Below are 13,690 nucleotides of genomic sequence, written 5' to 3'. Positions count from 1 at the left end.
GGTGAAGCTGGTTGAGAGAATACCAAGAATGTGCAAAGCTGTCATCAAGGCAAAGGGTGGCTACTTTGAAGAATTTCAAATATTAAACACTTTTTTGGTCACTACATGATTCCATTTGTTATTTCATAGTTTTGATGTAGAAAATATTAAAAATAAAGAAAATTCCTTGAATGAGTATGTGTGTCCAAACTTTTGACTGGTACTGTTTATGTATTTTTTTGCAAGCTAGAATCACAATATTGAATGAAATGCCGAAAATGCAGCTGTGTTGATTAAATGTGACACTTCACGGCCACCGGAGTATGACACGTGACTACAGTTTGGATTGAATTGTGGGTCATATCAACCTCACAAGTGATCAAAGTTCTTAACTTGCTCCCTCAATCTAAATCGAAGGCTGAGGAGGCAACGTTAGTGTTGTGCATCTGGTTTTGACGGGGATTCCCCCAAGGGAAAGTGTCTAGCGCGAGGGCTGAGGGGGTAAAAATAAAGTATTTTGACTGCAGACATGGAGTTGTTTGTTAGCGTTTATTAACGTACCTTTATTGTGATAGAAAAACACAATGCTCCAACCAACTTAGCCATAAAAGCAATGTGTTTATCATTGAGCTACAGTATGGAAGAGATCATTGAGTTAATTCTAATAGCCTGTTATTAGGGGTGCAAATATTATTTTTCCTCAAAGGCTGGGTTGGGCATAAGCTTTTGCAGTTGAAAGTTCTGAAAGTTCTGTCCCTGGTCCCCAGCTGGCCGTAAGCAGTTTGCCCGTCATGAGTGGGCCCAGAAGGCAGCCTACCTGCTGGGCTGCACCTTGGAGGAGCTCTCCTCTTCCATCTTCAAGCACCAGGCCAAGGGGCCCATGCAGAGGTCCACCTCCTTCCGTGGGGGGCCCGACGAGGCCGGCGCAGGAGACAGCTCAGGTAAGGGACCTTCAGAGACCACCAGTCTCCAATATGAAGTTGAATGAAATAAATAGAATACAATGATAAACTTAAGGCTATGGATGTGCTTTTTAACTCATCTCTCTCTCTCTCTCTCTCTCTCTTCTCTCTTCTCTCTTCTCTCTTCTCTCTCTCTCAGGCTCTAAGATCACAGCCCTGGATTGTTTGGAGGCCATGGCTTCAGGCCTGTACTCAGAGCTCTTCACCCTCGTTATCTCCCTTGTCAACAGGTCTGTCGGCTCATCTATCTGTTTTCCTCTTTCTCATATTTCTTACTTTACCATTATTTATCTCTCCATTTTCCTCTGTTTTTTCTCGCTCCCTCTCTTTCAGTCTTCCTTCTCTATTTCAGTCCTCCCTCTCTCTTTCAGTCCTCCCTCTCTCTTTCAGTCCTCCCTCTCTCTTTCAGTCCTGCCTCTCTCTTTTAGTCCTCCCTCTCTCTGTCAGTCCTGCCTCTCTCTTTCAGTCCTCCCTCTCTCTTTCAGTCCTGCCTCTCTCTTTCAGTCCTCCCTCTCTCTTTCAGTCCTCCCTCTCTCTTTCAGTCCTGCCTCTCTCTTTTAGTCCTCCCTCTCTCTTTCAGTCCTCCCTCTCTCTTTCAGTCCTGCCTCTCTCTTTTAGTCCTCCCTCTCTCTTTCAGTCCTGCCTCTCTCTTTCAGTCCTCCCTCTCTCTTTCAGTCCTGCCTCTCTCTTTCAGTCCTCCCTCTCTCTTTCAGTCCTGCCTCTCTCTTTCAGTCCTCCCTCTCTCTTTCAGTCCTCCCTCTCTCTTTCAGTCCTGCCTCTCTCTTTCAGTCCTCCCTCTCTCTTTCAGTCCTGCCTCTCTCTTTCAGTCCTCCCTCTCTCTTTCAGTCCTGCCTCTCTCTTTCAGTCCTCCCTCTCTCTTTCAGTCCTCCCTCTCTCTTTCAGTCCTCCCTCTCTCTTTCAGTCCTCCCTCTCGCTCTCTGCATTTGTATGTTTTGCTCTAACCCATGTCTGTCTGTCTCTCTGTCTCTGTGTGTCTTTTTCCTGTCTGTGTGTGTGTGTGTGTTCTGATCCTTTGTATCGTGTGTCAGAGCTCTGAAGTCCAGTCAGCACTCACTGTGCTCTCTGCTCATCGTGGACACACCGGGTTTCCAGAACCCTCGCATGGCCAAGCGCCAGCGCGGTGCCACCTTCGAGGAGCTGTGCCACAACTACGCCCAGGAACGCCTGCAGACCCTGTTCCACGAACGCACCTTTGTACAGGAGCTGGAGAGATATAAGGAGGTGCAGAGATATACAGAGATATACAACACTGACAAATACCTTCACCATTACATAGTAGAAATATTCTTACTAACAATGATTTAAACTCTCAAACCCTCTCCCTCTCTTTTCAAACTTCCCTAAAGAGATGTCTGTCTGGATAGAAAATCATAAATGTCATTAACATACCTGTATTGTTTTAGTGTGAAAACAACATAGGACGTCGGATTTAGCTTTTCTGATTGTAATGTCATTGTTGTCAGAATGTGTAATTCTATAGACTCTTACATAAGCGGATCTGAAAATCACTGACTCCAATCACACCTAACCAACCCCTCTGTTCCCATCTAGGAAAACATAGAGCTTGCATTAGATGACATAGAGTCCAGTACCTCAATGTCTGTAGCAGCTATAGACCAAGCATCTACTCAAGCGCTGGTAAGGAGAATCTCTCTGTGCATCTTTTGCTTGTAGAGTATCAGAAGTGGACTTTATCTTGGATTTCATCATGCTATGAGCGTCAAGTGGGGTTAAACACAGTCTTACTTACTCTTACACTTACCCTTCTTTGTGCTCCTAATTCAAATTGAGTCTTGAACTTTTTGACTCAGATAAATGACTGTGTGTAAGCCATGTCAGGCTTATTACCTCTAACCAATTAACTTGGCTTTTGATCGTTTGTTCTTTTGTTTTTATTTATTTTTTATCCTAGCAATTTATTTTTTATAATTAATCTCAAATCATCAAATTCATTCATTGCAGTCAAGATTGATTCCTTTCCCCCTCGATGAGTTGAGAGCCTTTTTCAGACAGGGTTGGCTTCTAATTCAGTTTATTTATGAGACGACTCTGCATGGCACGCACTCTTAACAGAAATGTGTTGCATTGATGTGTATTGGCCCGCGAAAGTGGCGTTTACCATAATTAGATCAACAGTGAATGAGGATGGGGTCACACAGGAATTGATCGAAAGTTGAGACAAAAGTAAATAACTGTTTTGTGTGAGTGTGTGTGTGCAGGTTTGCGTGCGTGTGTCACACAGGGCCAAACAAGGCTGTAAGTCAGACAAGCAAACAAACAGCATTGAAACAGCAGCAGACTTATTGGAAACCAGCTCAAACTCCCCAAAAATGACTTCAAGAAAATATCAACAGAGCTATAGATCTAGATGAAGAGCGCCTGACAAAATGCAATATTAGAATCCAAGTTATATCCACAGGTCATCCACCTCCAGTCTGCAGTGTCAAATACGGTAAAGGCATAGGATCGTTCTGAATAAGATGTTCTGATCTCTCATCTCTCTCTGAAAAGGATCTGAGATTTACTTGACTTGTCAGTTAATTAGTTGACTGCTACCAACACAGTACAACATATCTGCAGTGCTTCTAGCAGTTGAATAATTAAATTGGCCCCAAAAAAAGGCTATAGTTTTAGTAACTTGTGATGCAGACCTGCCTGCACCTCCCTTCATCCACAGAGAGATGTAATGAGTCCACCAAAGAGGAGTCTACACTCTCACATAGACTAATAACACCGTTCATTATCAAAGTGGACTGTCAGAGAGCAAGGTTTCTAAATGCTCCACTGCCCATGAGTGGATTTCAATATCAGCTCTATAATGAGGAAGCCATGGGCAAAGACTCATCTCTCTTATAGCTTCTTATTTACCAAAACGTTATGATTGCTTTTACAAAATGACTTGTTTTGTTACAGAAATGTACAACAGAGATGTTGAATCATATTAGGCCATTTGAACACTGTGCTGGTGCATAATGAGAAGTTTCTACAAGTGTCACAGCTAAGCAGGTGTAATGTTATGGCAACACTGGGCCAGGGATAAAGGCTGTGTTGGGATATTCAAACCATGAGTACAAAAATAGGAGACACTAGGTTGCTTTATTGGTTTTGGAGAGTGTTGGTGTGTATGGAGTTAACAATGTCATGATTGGATGGCTGACAGGAGCCGTGGATGACTGGTGGAGTGGAGATGGGTGAGCATCTCTGTGCTGTGGGGGTCTAATGTGAGTGTCTGAGGTGATTGTGAATGCTGAACCTGCATGTTGGACTGAGCTGTGGCCCTCAGCTTTCTGCACAGCTGCTTCACTTGTGTTTGTGATAGATCCCCACCTCTCTAACCTGTGTGTGTGTTCTTGTGGGGCTCCCAGGTGCGCACCCTGGCGAGGACAGATGAGGCTCGAGGTCTGCTGTGGCTGATGGAGGAGGAGGCTGTGCAGCCAGGGGGCTCTGAGGACACTCTGCTGGAGAGACTCTTCAGTTACTACGGCCCTGACCAGGGGGACAACAAAGGACACGCCCTGCTCCTGAAGAGCGACAAGCCGCATCACTTCCTGTTGGGCCACAGCCACGGGACGGACTGGGTGGAGTACGATGCTCAGGGTTGGCTGAGCCACGCTAAGCAGAACCCCGCCTCCCAGAACGCTGCCACTCTGCTGCAGGACTCACAGAAGTACGCATTTAATTCACTGATTGTTCTCCATAGTAGCACTTTACAAAGAAAATATACTTACCTCTTTGTCTCTGTCTCTCGCTCTTTCTCTGTCTGTCTCTCTCTCTAACAGGAAGAACATCAGCAGTCTGTTCTCTAGTCGTAGTGGAGGGCCCACAGTGCTGTCTGGCTCTATCGCAGGGTTGGAGGGGGGATCTCAGCTGGCCCTCCGCAGAGCCACTAGCATGAGGAAGACCTTCACAACCGGCATGGCTGCCGTGAAGAAGAAGAGCCTCTGCATCCAGATCAAACTGCAAGTGGTGAGTGGAGCGGAGAGTCTTTTTTCAAGGTTTCTTCCTACCTCTTTGAGAGGGTTTAAGTCTGAGTTTCTCTTAGGAACTTTGTATGACAATTAAGCGTTATACAAATATAACTACAGTCAGGTCCAAAAATATTTGGACATTGACCAAGTTATTATCATGAGCTGAGCTGAAAGTGCATCCTTTCAGCTTTAATTTGAGGGTATGTCCATCCAAATTGGGTGAACGGTGTAGGAATTACAGCACTTTCTGTATGTGGTCCCCCCAATTTTAAGGGCTCAAAAGTAAACTGGACAAACTAACATAAATTAAATTGTGAGTTTTACTATTGGTTGCAAATCCTTTGCAGTCAATGAATGCCTGAAGTCTGGAATCCATGGACATCACCAGATGCTCGGTTTCTTCCCTGGTGAAGCTCTGCCTGGCCTTTACTGCAGCTGTCTTCAGTTCCTGCTTGTCCTTGGGGCGTTTTGCCTTCGGCAAGTGAAATGCATGCTCAATTGGATTCAGGTCAGGTGATGAACTTGGCCATTGCAGAACATTCCACTTCTTTACCTTAAAAAAGTATTAGGTTGCTTTCGCAGTATGCGTCGGGTCATTGTCCATCTGCACTGTGAAGCGCCATCCAATGAGTTTTGAAGCATTTGGCTGAATCTGAGCAGATAATATAGCCCTAAACACATCATCAATAAATACAAGGGAACCAGTTCCATTGGCAGCCATACATGCCCACACCATAACACTACCTCCACCATGATCCACAGATTAGGTGGTATGCTTTGGATCATGAGCAGTTCCTTCCCTTTTCCATACTCGTCTCTTCCCATCATTCTGGTACAAGTTGATCTTTGTCTCATCTGACCATCGGATGTTGTTCCAGAACTGTACAGGCTTTTTAGATGTTGTTTGGCAAACTCTAATCTGTTTTTCCTGTTTTTGGGGCTTACCAATGATTTACATCTTGTGGTAAACCGTCTGTATTTACTCTGGTGAAGTCTTCTCGATTGTTGACTTTGACACAGATACGCCTACCTCCTTCGGGGTGTTCTTGATCTGGCCAACTGTTGTGAAGGGGCTTTTCTTCACCAGGGAAATAATTATTCTGTCATCCACCACAGTTGTTTTCTGTGGTCTTCTGGGCCTTTTGGTGTTCCTGAGCTCACCAGTGCTTTCTTTCTTTTTAAGAATGTACCAAATAGTTGATTTGGCCACACCTAATGTTTTTGCTGTCTCTCTGTTGGGTATATTTAGATTTTTCAGCCTAATGATGGCTTGCTTCACTGGCAGTGACAGCTCTTTGGGCTTTATATTGAGGGTTAACAGCAACAGATTCCAAATGCAAATGCCAAAAATCAACTCAAGACCTTTTATCTGCTTACTTGTAAATGAACTAATGAGGGAATAACACACACCTGGCCATGGAACAGCTGAGCAGCCAATTGTCCAATTACTTTTGGTCCCTTATAAAGGGGGGACCACATAAAAAGTGCTGTAATTCCTACACCGTTCACCCGATTTGGATGTAAATACCCTCAAATTAAAGCTGATTTCAGCTCATATTCATTATTTAATTTCAATTCCAATATGCTATGGTAGACAGCATAAAATAATAATAACTTGGTCATTTGGTCATACCACCCTGCATACCACTGCTGGCTTGCTTCTGAAGCTAAGCAGGGTTGGTCCTGGTCAGTCCCTGGATGGGAGACCAGGTGCTGCTGGAAGTGGTGTTGGAGGGCCAGTAGGAGGCACTCTTTCCTCTGGTCTAAACAAAGAGCCCAATGCCCCAGGGCAGTGATTGGGGACACTGCTCTGTGTAGGGTGCCGTCTTTCGGATGGGACGTTAAACGGGTGTCCTGACTGAGGTCATTAAAGATCCCATGGCACTTATCGTAAGAGTAGGGGTGTTAACCCCGGTGTCCTGGCTAAATTCCCAATCTGGCCCTCAACCATCACGGTCACCTAATAATCCCCAGTTTACAATTGGCTCATTCATCCCCCTCCTCTCCCCTGTAACTATTCCCCAGGTCGTTGCTGCAAATGAGAACGTGTTCTCAGTCAACTTACCTGGTAAAATAACGGATAAATTAAAAAAAATAAGAAAATAAATTGTCCAAATATATATGGACTGACTGTACAGTGCCTTGCAAAAGTATTCATCCCCCTTGGTGTTTTTCCTATTTTGTTGCATTACAACCTGTAATTTAAATGGATTTTTATTTGGATTTCATTTTAATGGATATACACAAAATAGTCCAAATTGGTGAAGTGAAAAAAAATAAAAATAACTTGTTTAAAAAAATTCTAAAAAATGTAAAACAGAAAAGTGGTGGATTTAAATGTATTCACCCCCTTTGCTATGATACCCCTAAATAAGATCTGATGCAACCAATTACCTTCAGAAGTCACATAATTAGTTAAATAAAGTCCACCTGTGTGCAATCTAAGTGTCACATGATCTGTCACATGATCTGTCACACGATCTCAGTATATATACCTGTTCTGAAAGGCCCAAGAGTCTGCAACACCACTAAGCAAGTGGCACCATGAAGATCAAGGAGCTTTTCAAACAGGTAAGGAACAAAGTTGTGGAGAAGTACAGATCAGGGTTGGGTTATAAAAAAATATCTGAAACTTTGAACATCCCACGGAGCACCATTAAATCCATTATACATTTTTTTGAAAGAATATGGCACCACAGCAAACCTGCCAAGAGAGGGCCGCCCACCAAAACTCACAGACCAGGCAAGGAGGGCATTAATCAGAGAGGCAACAAAGAGACCAAGGATAACCCTGAAGGAGCTGCAAAGCTCCACAGTGGAGATTGGAGTATCTGTCCATAGGACCACGTTAAGCCGTACACTCCACAGAGCTGGGCTTTATAGAAGAGTGGCCAAAAAAAATACATTGCTTAAGAAAAAAATAAGCAAACACATTTGGTGTTCGTCAAAATGCATGTGTGAGACTCCCCAAACATATGGAAGAAGGTACTCTGGTCAGATGAGACTAGAATTAAGCTTTTTGACCATCAAGGAAAACACTATATCTAGCGCAAACCCAACATCTCTCATCACCCCGAGAACATCATCCCCACAGTGAAGCATGGTGGTGGCAGCGTCATGCAGTGGGGATGTTTTTCATCAGCAGGGACTGGGAAACTGGTCAGATTTGAAGGAATGATGGAGGGTGCTAAATACAGGGAACTTCTTGAGGGGAACCTGTTTCAGTCTTCCAGAGATTTGAGACTGGTATGGAGGTTCACCTTCCAGCAGGACAATGACCCTAAGCATACTGCTAATACAACACTTGAGTGGTTTAAGGGGAAACATTTAAATGTCTTGGAATGGCCTAGTCAAAGCCCAGACCTCAATCCAATTGAGAATCTGTGGTATGACTTAAAGATTGCTGTACACCAGTGGAATCCATCCAACTTGAAGGAGCTGGAGCAGTTTTGCCTTGAAGAATGGGCAAAAATCCCAGTGGTTAGATGTGCCAAGCGTGTGTAAAAACTTAAGTCTTTGTTTTTATGCTTGTGTGTGAGTGGAAATGCTTTAACTCCCTGTCCTCTTGTTTCTCCAGGATGCTCTGCTGGACACGGTACGCAGGTCCAGAGTTCACTTTGTCCACTGCCTACTGCCCAAGGCAGATGCGGTGGGGGTGGGTGGGGAGCCGCGCGTGGCCCACGGAGAAAGCTGCGACTCAGGCCTCATGCAGCTGGATGTGGGCCTTCTGAGGGCTCAGCTCCGTGGATCAAAGCTTATTGACGCTCTGCGCATCTACAGGCAAGGTAGGACTGGACACCACACAAGTCAAGCTGAGTCATGGGAGGGACACCACACAAGTCAAGCTGAGTCATGGGAGGGACATGTATAATTAATAAAAATTATTAAATAAATGTTGACCTTGTGTTGTCTTTTCCAAAAAGGATATCCTGATCACATGGTGTTCTCTGAATTCCGTCGCCGCTTCGATGTGCTGGCACCCCACCTGACCAAAAAGCACGGGCGCCACTACATCGTCACAGATGAGAAGCGGGTGAGTGTCGATGCGTTCCCTCCACCTCGTAAACGAGTGATAATATAAAAGCCTCCCTCTCTTCTCCCTCTCTCTCCCTCCCCCTCCTAGGTCTGCTCTTGTGTGTAATTAATTATGATTACACTGGTTGGCAGCATATGGCTGGTGTGCTGATTATTTACATGCAGCACAGAGAGCTCTCTCGCGCTCTCTAACTCTGTCCTCCCCTTGATCTCTTCTTCCGCTCTCTCTGTCTTCAGTACCAACTGTATAGTGTAATAGTAAAAAAGCTATTAATCTACCCTACCTACTCAGATGTGTTGTTAAATGTTATGAATCTAGCAAAAAGAAATCTGATGTAGAAATATGTTAAATATTAACCGATGTAGCTGGAATTGAAGAAATGGAATAGACTTGGCTGAAATGTGTTATTTTCATTGTTTAAGGAGGTTGTGTTTTTGAAGTAGGGCAGTTAAAGAGGTCCTCTGTCACAGCTAAAACATACAGTGAGCTATGGAAGAGTTAAAGAGGAAACAAGACTCCTTGGAGACATGCAAAGGAAGAATAGCCTGCTCCGAAATAATGAATGGACAGAAAGGTACTTCATTCTCTGGGGATAGACAGACCAAGAGGGAGAGAGGGAGTTATAGAGAACTCAAACAAAGCCCTCTCTCTATGAGTTGGAAGCCTGTCTGTCACTTCCTCTTAGCTTGGGCTGTATGGCTGTGTTACTGTAGCTGTTTTACTGTAGCTGTGTTACTGTGGCTGTAGTGACTTCATCCTCCACTGAGCCTGTTTACCTACCAGACCCAGTACTCCTGCTGAGATCCTCTCTGTCAAAAGTCCTTTAAGTAACTGTCCACTTTTAAAAGTTAATATTATTTTAGCTCAAACACAAATAATGTGGTTGACTCATCCTATACTCGTATTTGTGGCCAAACCATAACTAAAATATATACTTTAAAGAAATGCCTCATACAGGCTGTTTAAAAAATGCTTGCTATTTCCTCTGAGAGGATGTCATTCTCCTGAGGAGGATGAGCTGGCCAATCAGTGGGCTACTCGTATGAACACTTTTAATGACCAGTATACACCCACATCAGTCTGTTGTTGGGAGGAGAACACAGAAAAGCTGCTTTTTAATGTACTTTATTAAAAAAAAATGAAAAACTATTTCACTCATATTATAGTTCATTCTAGGTCATATTTCATTGAAATCTGGAAACACTGGACAGTTACTTTAAAACAGCTAATTCAGTTCAACTCCCTCCCTCCACCTTGAGGCTACAGCTATCTTCCAACTTAACTTTGTACTCAAACTTTAAAGACCCTCCTCCTCTCCAGAGACTGATTTAGATACAGTACACAGTCCATATTTAGACTTCTGTCACAGAAGTGACCTGAATCAAATCAAATTGTATTTGTCACATGCGCCTATATACAACAGGTGTAGATCTTACCGTGAAATGCTTACTTACTAGCCCTTAACCAACAATGCAGTTAAGAAAATAGAATTAAGAAAATATTTACTAAATAAACTAAAGTAAAAAATAAATGTAAAAAAGTAACAATAAAATAACAATAACGAGGCTATATACAGGGGGTACCGCTACCGAGTCAATGTGCGGGGGTACAGGTTAGTCAAGGTAATTTGTAAATGTAAGTAGGGGTCCCGTGTGGCTCAGTTGGTAGAGCATGGCGCTTGCAACGCCAGGGTTGTGGGTTCATTCCCCACGGGGGGACCAGGATGAATATGTATGAACTTTCCAATTTGTAAGTCGCTCTGGATAAGAGCGTCAGCTAAATGACTTAAATGTAAATGTAAATGTAGGGGTAACGTGACTATGCATAGATAATAAACAGTGAGTAGCAGCAGTGTAAAAACAAACAGACATGGAGGTTACAGATAGCTACCTTGGTGCCTTAGCTGTAGCTTTGTTCACTGGTTGTTTTGGTCTGCAGTCTCCTGTTGGATAGGCTGATGTTAGGGGAGCGTGCCTGTTGCTATGACGCTATGTGCAGTCCTTTGGGGCAACGGCAGAGGAGAGCTGACTTTACCAAAGCATTGTCAGTCTGTTTGTCCGTTCTCTTAATTGATCTGTCTGTCTGTCCATCTGTTTGTTTCAGGCTGTGGAGGAGCTGTTGGAGTCTCTGGACTTGGAGAACAGCAGTTACCACATGGGCCTGAGCAGGGTAACTAACACACACACACAAACAGACACTGCATCTCAAAATACACATTATCTATGTCTCAAAACTTAAGAGAACTTACATTAGGAGAGAATATGTAAACTAATAATGAACTATGTACACTGCTCAAAAAAATAAAGGGAACACTAAAATAACACATCCTAGATCTGAATGAATGAAATATTCTTATTAAATACTTTTTTCTTTACATAGTTGAATGTGCTGACAACAAAATCACACAAAAATTATCAATGGAAATCAAATGTATCAACCCATGGAGGTCTGGATTTGGAGTCACACTCAAAATTAAAGTGGAAAACCACACTACAGGCTGATCCAACTTTGATGCAATGTCCTTAAAAAAAGTCAAAATGAGGCTCAGTAGTGTGTGTGTCCTCCACGTGCCTGTATGACCTCCCTACAACGCCTGGGCATGCTCCTGATGAGGTGGCGGATGGTCTCCTGAGGGATCGCCTCCCAGACCTGGACTAAAGCATCCGCCAACTCCTGGACAGTCTGTTGTGCAACGTGGCGTTGGTGGATGGAGCGAGACATGATGTCCCAGATGTGCTCTATTGGATTCAGGTCTGGGGAACGGGCGGGCCAGTCCATAGCATCAATGCCTTCCTCTTGCAGGAACTGCTGACACACTCCAGCCACATGAGGTCTAGCATTGTCTTGCATTAGGAGGAACCCAGGGCCAACCGCACCAGCATATGGTCTCACAAGGGGTCTGAGGATCTCATCTCGGTACCTAATGGCAGTCAGGCTACCTCTGGCGAGCACATGGAGGGCTGTGCCACCCCACACCATGACTGACCCACCTCCAAACCGGTCATGCTGGAGGATGTTGCAGGCAGCAGAACGTTCTCCACGGCGTCTCCAGACTCTGTCACGTCTGTCACATGTGCTCATGTCCTCAGTGTGAACCTGCTTTCATCTGTGAAGAGCACAGGGCACCAGTGGCAAATTTGCCAATCTTGGTGTTCTCTGGCAAATGCCAAACGTCCTGCACGGTGTTGGGCTGTAAGCACAACCCCCACCTGTGGACGCGGGCCCTCATACCACCCTCATGGAGTCTGTTTCTGACCGTTTGAGCAGACACATGCACATTTGTGGCCTGCTGGAGGTCATTTTGCAGGGCTCTGGCAGTCCTCCTCCTTGCACAAAGGCGGAGGTAGCGGTCCTGCTGCTGGGTTGTTGCCCTCCTACGGCCTCCTCCACATCTCCTGATGTACTGGCCTGTCTCCTGGTAGCGCCTCCATGCTCTGGACACTGCGGTGACAGACACAGCAAACCTTCTTGCCACAGCTCGCATTGATTGCCATCCTGGATGAGCTGCACTACCTGAGGCACTTGTGTGGGTTGTAGACTCCGTCTCATGCTACCACTAGAGTGAAAGCACCGCCAGCATTCAAAAGTGACCAAAACATCAGCCAGGAAGCATAGGAACTGAGAAGTGGTCTGTGGTCACCACCTGCAGAACCACTCCTTTATTGGGGGTGTCTTGCTAATTGCCTATAATTTCCACCTGTTGTCTATTCCATTTGCACAACAGCATGTGAAATTTATTGTCAACCAGTGTTGCTTCCTAAGTGGACAGTTTGATTTCACAGAAGTGTGATTGACTTGGAGTTACATTGTGTTGTTTAAGTGTTCCCTTTATTTTTTTGAGCAGTGTATAAACCATTAATAAATGCTTCGGAAAAGTGTTATGACAAGTGACACTGACAATAAGTGTGAAGGTTTAGTACAGTCTAAATCAGGCCCTAGGTGTTCTGTCTCTGCCTGGGAGCAGTGATAGAAAAAGTACCCAATTTTCATACTTGAGTAAAAGTAAAGATACCTTAAAAGAAAATGACTCAAGTAACAGTGAAAGTCACCCAGTAAAATACTACTTGAGTAAAAGTCAAAAAGTATTTGGTTTTAAATGTACTTAAGTATCAAATGTATAAATCATTTTAAAATGTCTTATATTAAGCAAACCAGACCACACGATTTTCTTGTTTTTTAAATTTACAGATAGCCAGGGGCACAGATCAAGACAGACACAATTTACAAACTAAGCATTTGTGTTTAGTGAGTCTGCCGGATCAGAGGCAGTAGGGATGACCAGGGATGTTCTCTTGATAGGTGCTGTAACGAGTGCTCTGAGAGTTGGGTAGCGAGTTCAGGAAGTGAGTGTTTTAATAAATAAACGTAACATAATACAAAACAAGAAAACACAAACAACGCACAGACATGACACAGAAACAGAATCAATAACGCCTGGGGAAGGAACCAAAGGGAGTGACATATAGTGCCTTGCAAAAGTATTCATCCCCCTTGGCATTTTTCCTATTTTATTGCATTACAACCTGTAATTTAAGTAGATTTTTATATGGGTTTCATGTAATGGACATACACAAAATAGTCCAAATTGGTGAAAAAATCTAAAAAATTACTTGTTTAAAAAAAAAATGAAAAATTTTAAAAACCGAAAAGTGGTGCGTGCATATGTATTCACCCCTTTGCTATGAAGCCCCTAAATAAGATCTGGTGCAACCAATTACCTTCAG

At 43.9% G+C, this 13,690-nt stretch overlaps 1 protein-coding gene across 10 annotated transcripts in view; it reads left to right on the top strand.

Moving 5' to 3' along the window:
• LOC139548170 (unconventional myosin-XVIIIa-like) overlaps positions 1-13,690 on the top strand; it is a 184,765-nt gene that overhangs the window by 113,381 nt on the left and 57,694 nt on the right. For all 10 annotated transcript variants that reach the window (XM_071357637.1, XM_071357635.1, XM_071357634.1 and 7 more), the window contains 9 exons: positions 747-920; positions 1,081-1,171; positions 1,991-2,183; positions 2,514-2,600; positions 4,328-4,629; positions 4,742-4,928; positions 8,508-8,715; positions 8,854-8,963; positions 11,070-11,135. In XM_071357637.1, coding sequence (XP_071213738.1) covers positions 747-920; positions 1,081-1,171; positions 1,991-2,183; positions 2,514-2,600; positions 4,328-4,629; positions 4,742-4,928; positions 8,508-8,715; positions 8,854-8,963; positions 11,070-11,135 — 1,418 coding nt within the window. The remainder of the gene's footprint in view (positions 1-746; positions 921-1,080; positions 1,172-1,990; positions 2,184-2,513; positions 2,601-4,327; positions 4,630-4,741; positions 4,929-8,507; positions 8,716-8,853; positions 8,964-11,069; positions 11,136-13,690) is intronic.

The sequence above is a fragment of the Salvelinus alpinus genome, chromosome 21, assembly GCF_045679555.1.
Source record: "Salvelinus alpinus chromosome 21, SLU_Salpinus.1, whole genome shotgun sequence".
In the NCBI taxonomy this organism is placed as follows: Eukaryota; Metazoa; Chordata; class Actinopteri; order Salmoniformes; family Salmonidae; genus Salvelinus; species Salvelinus alpinus.
This window is presented reverse-complemented; position numbering and strand designations above follow the sequence as displayed.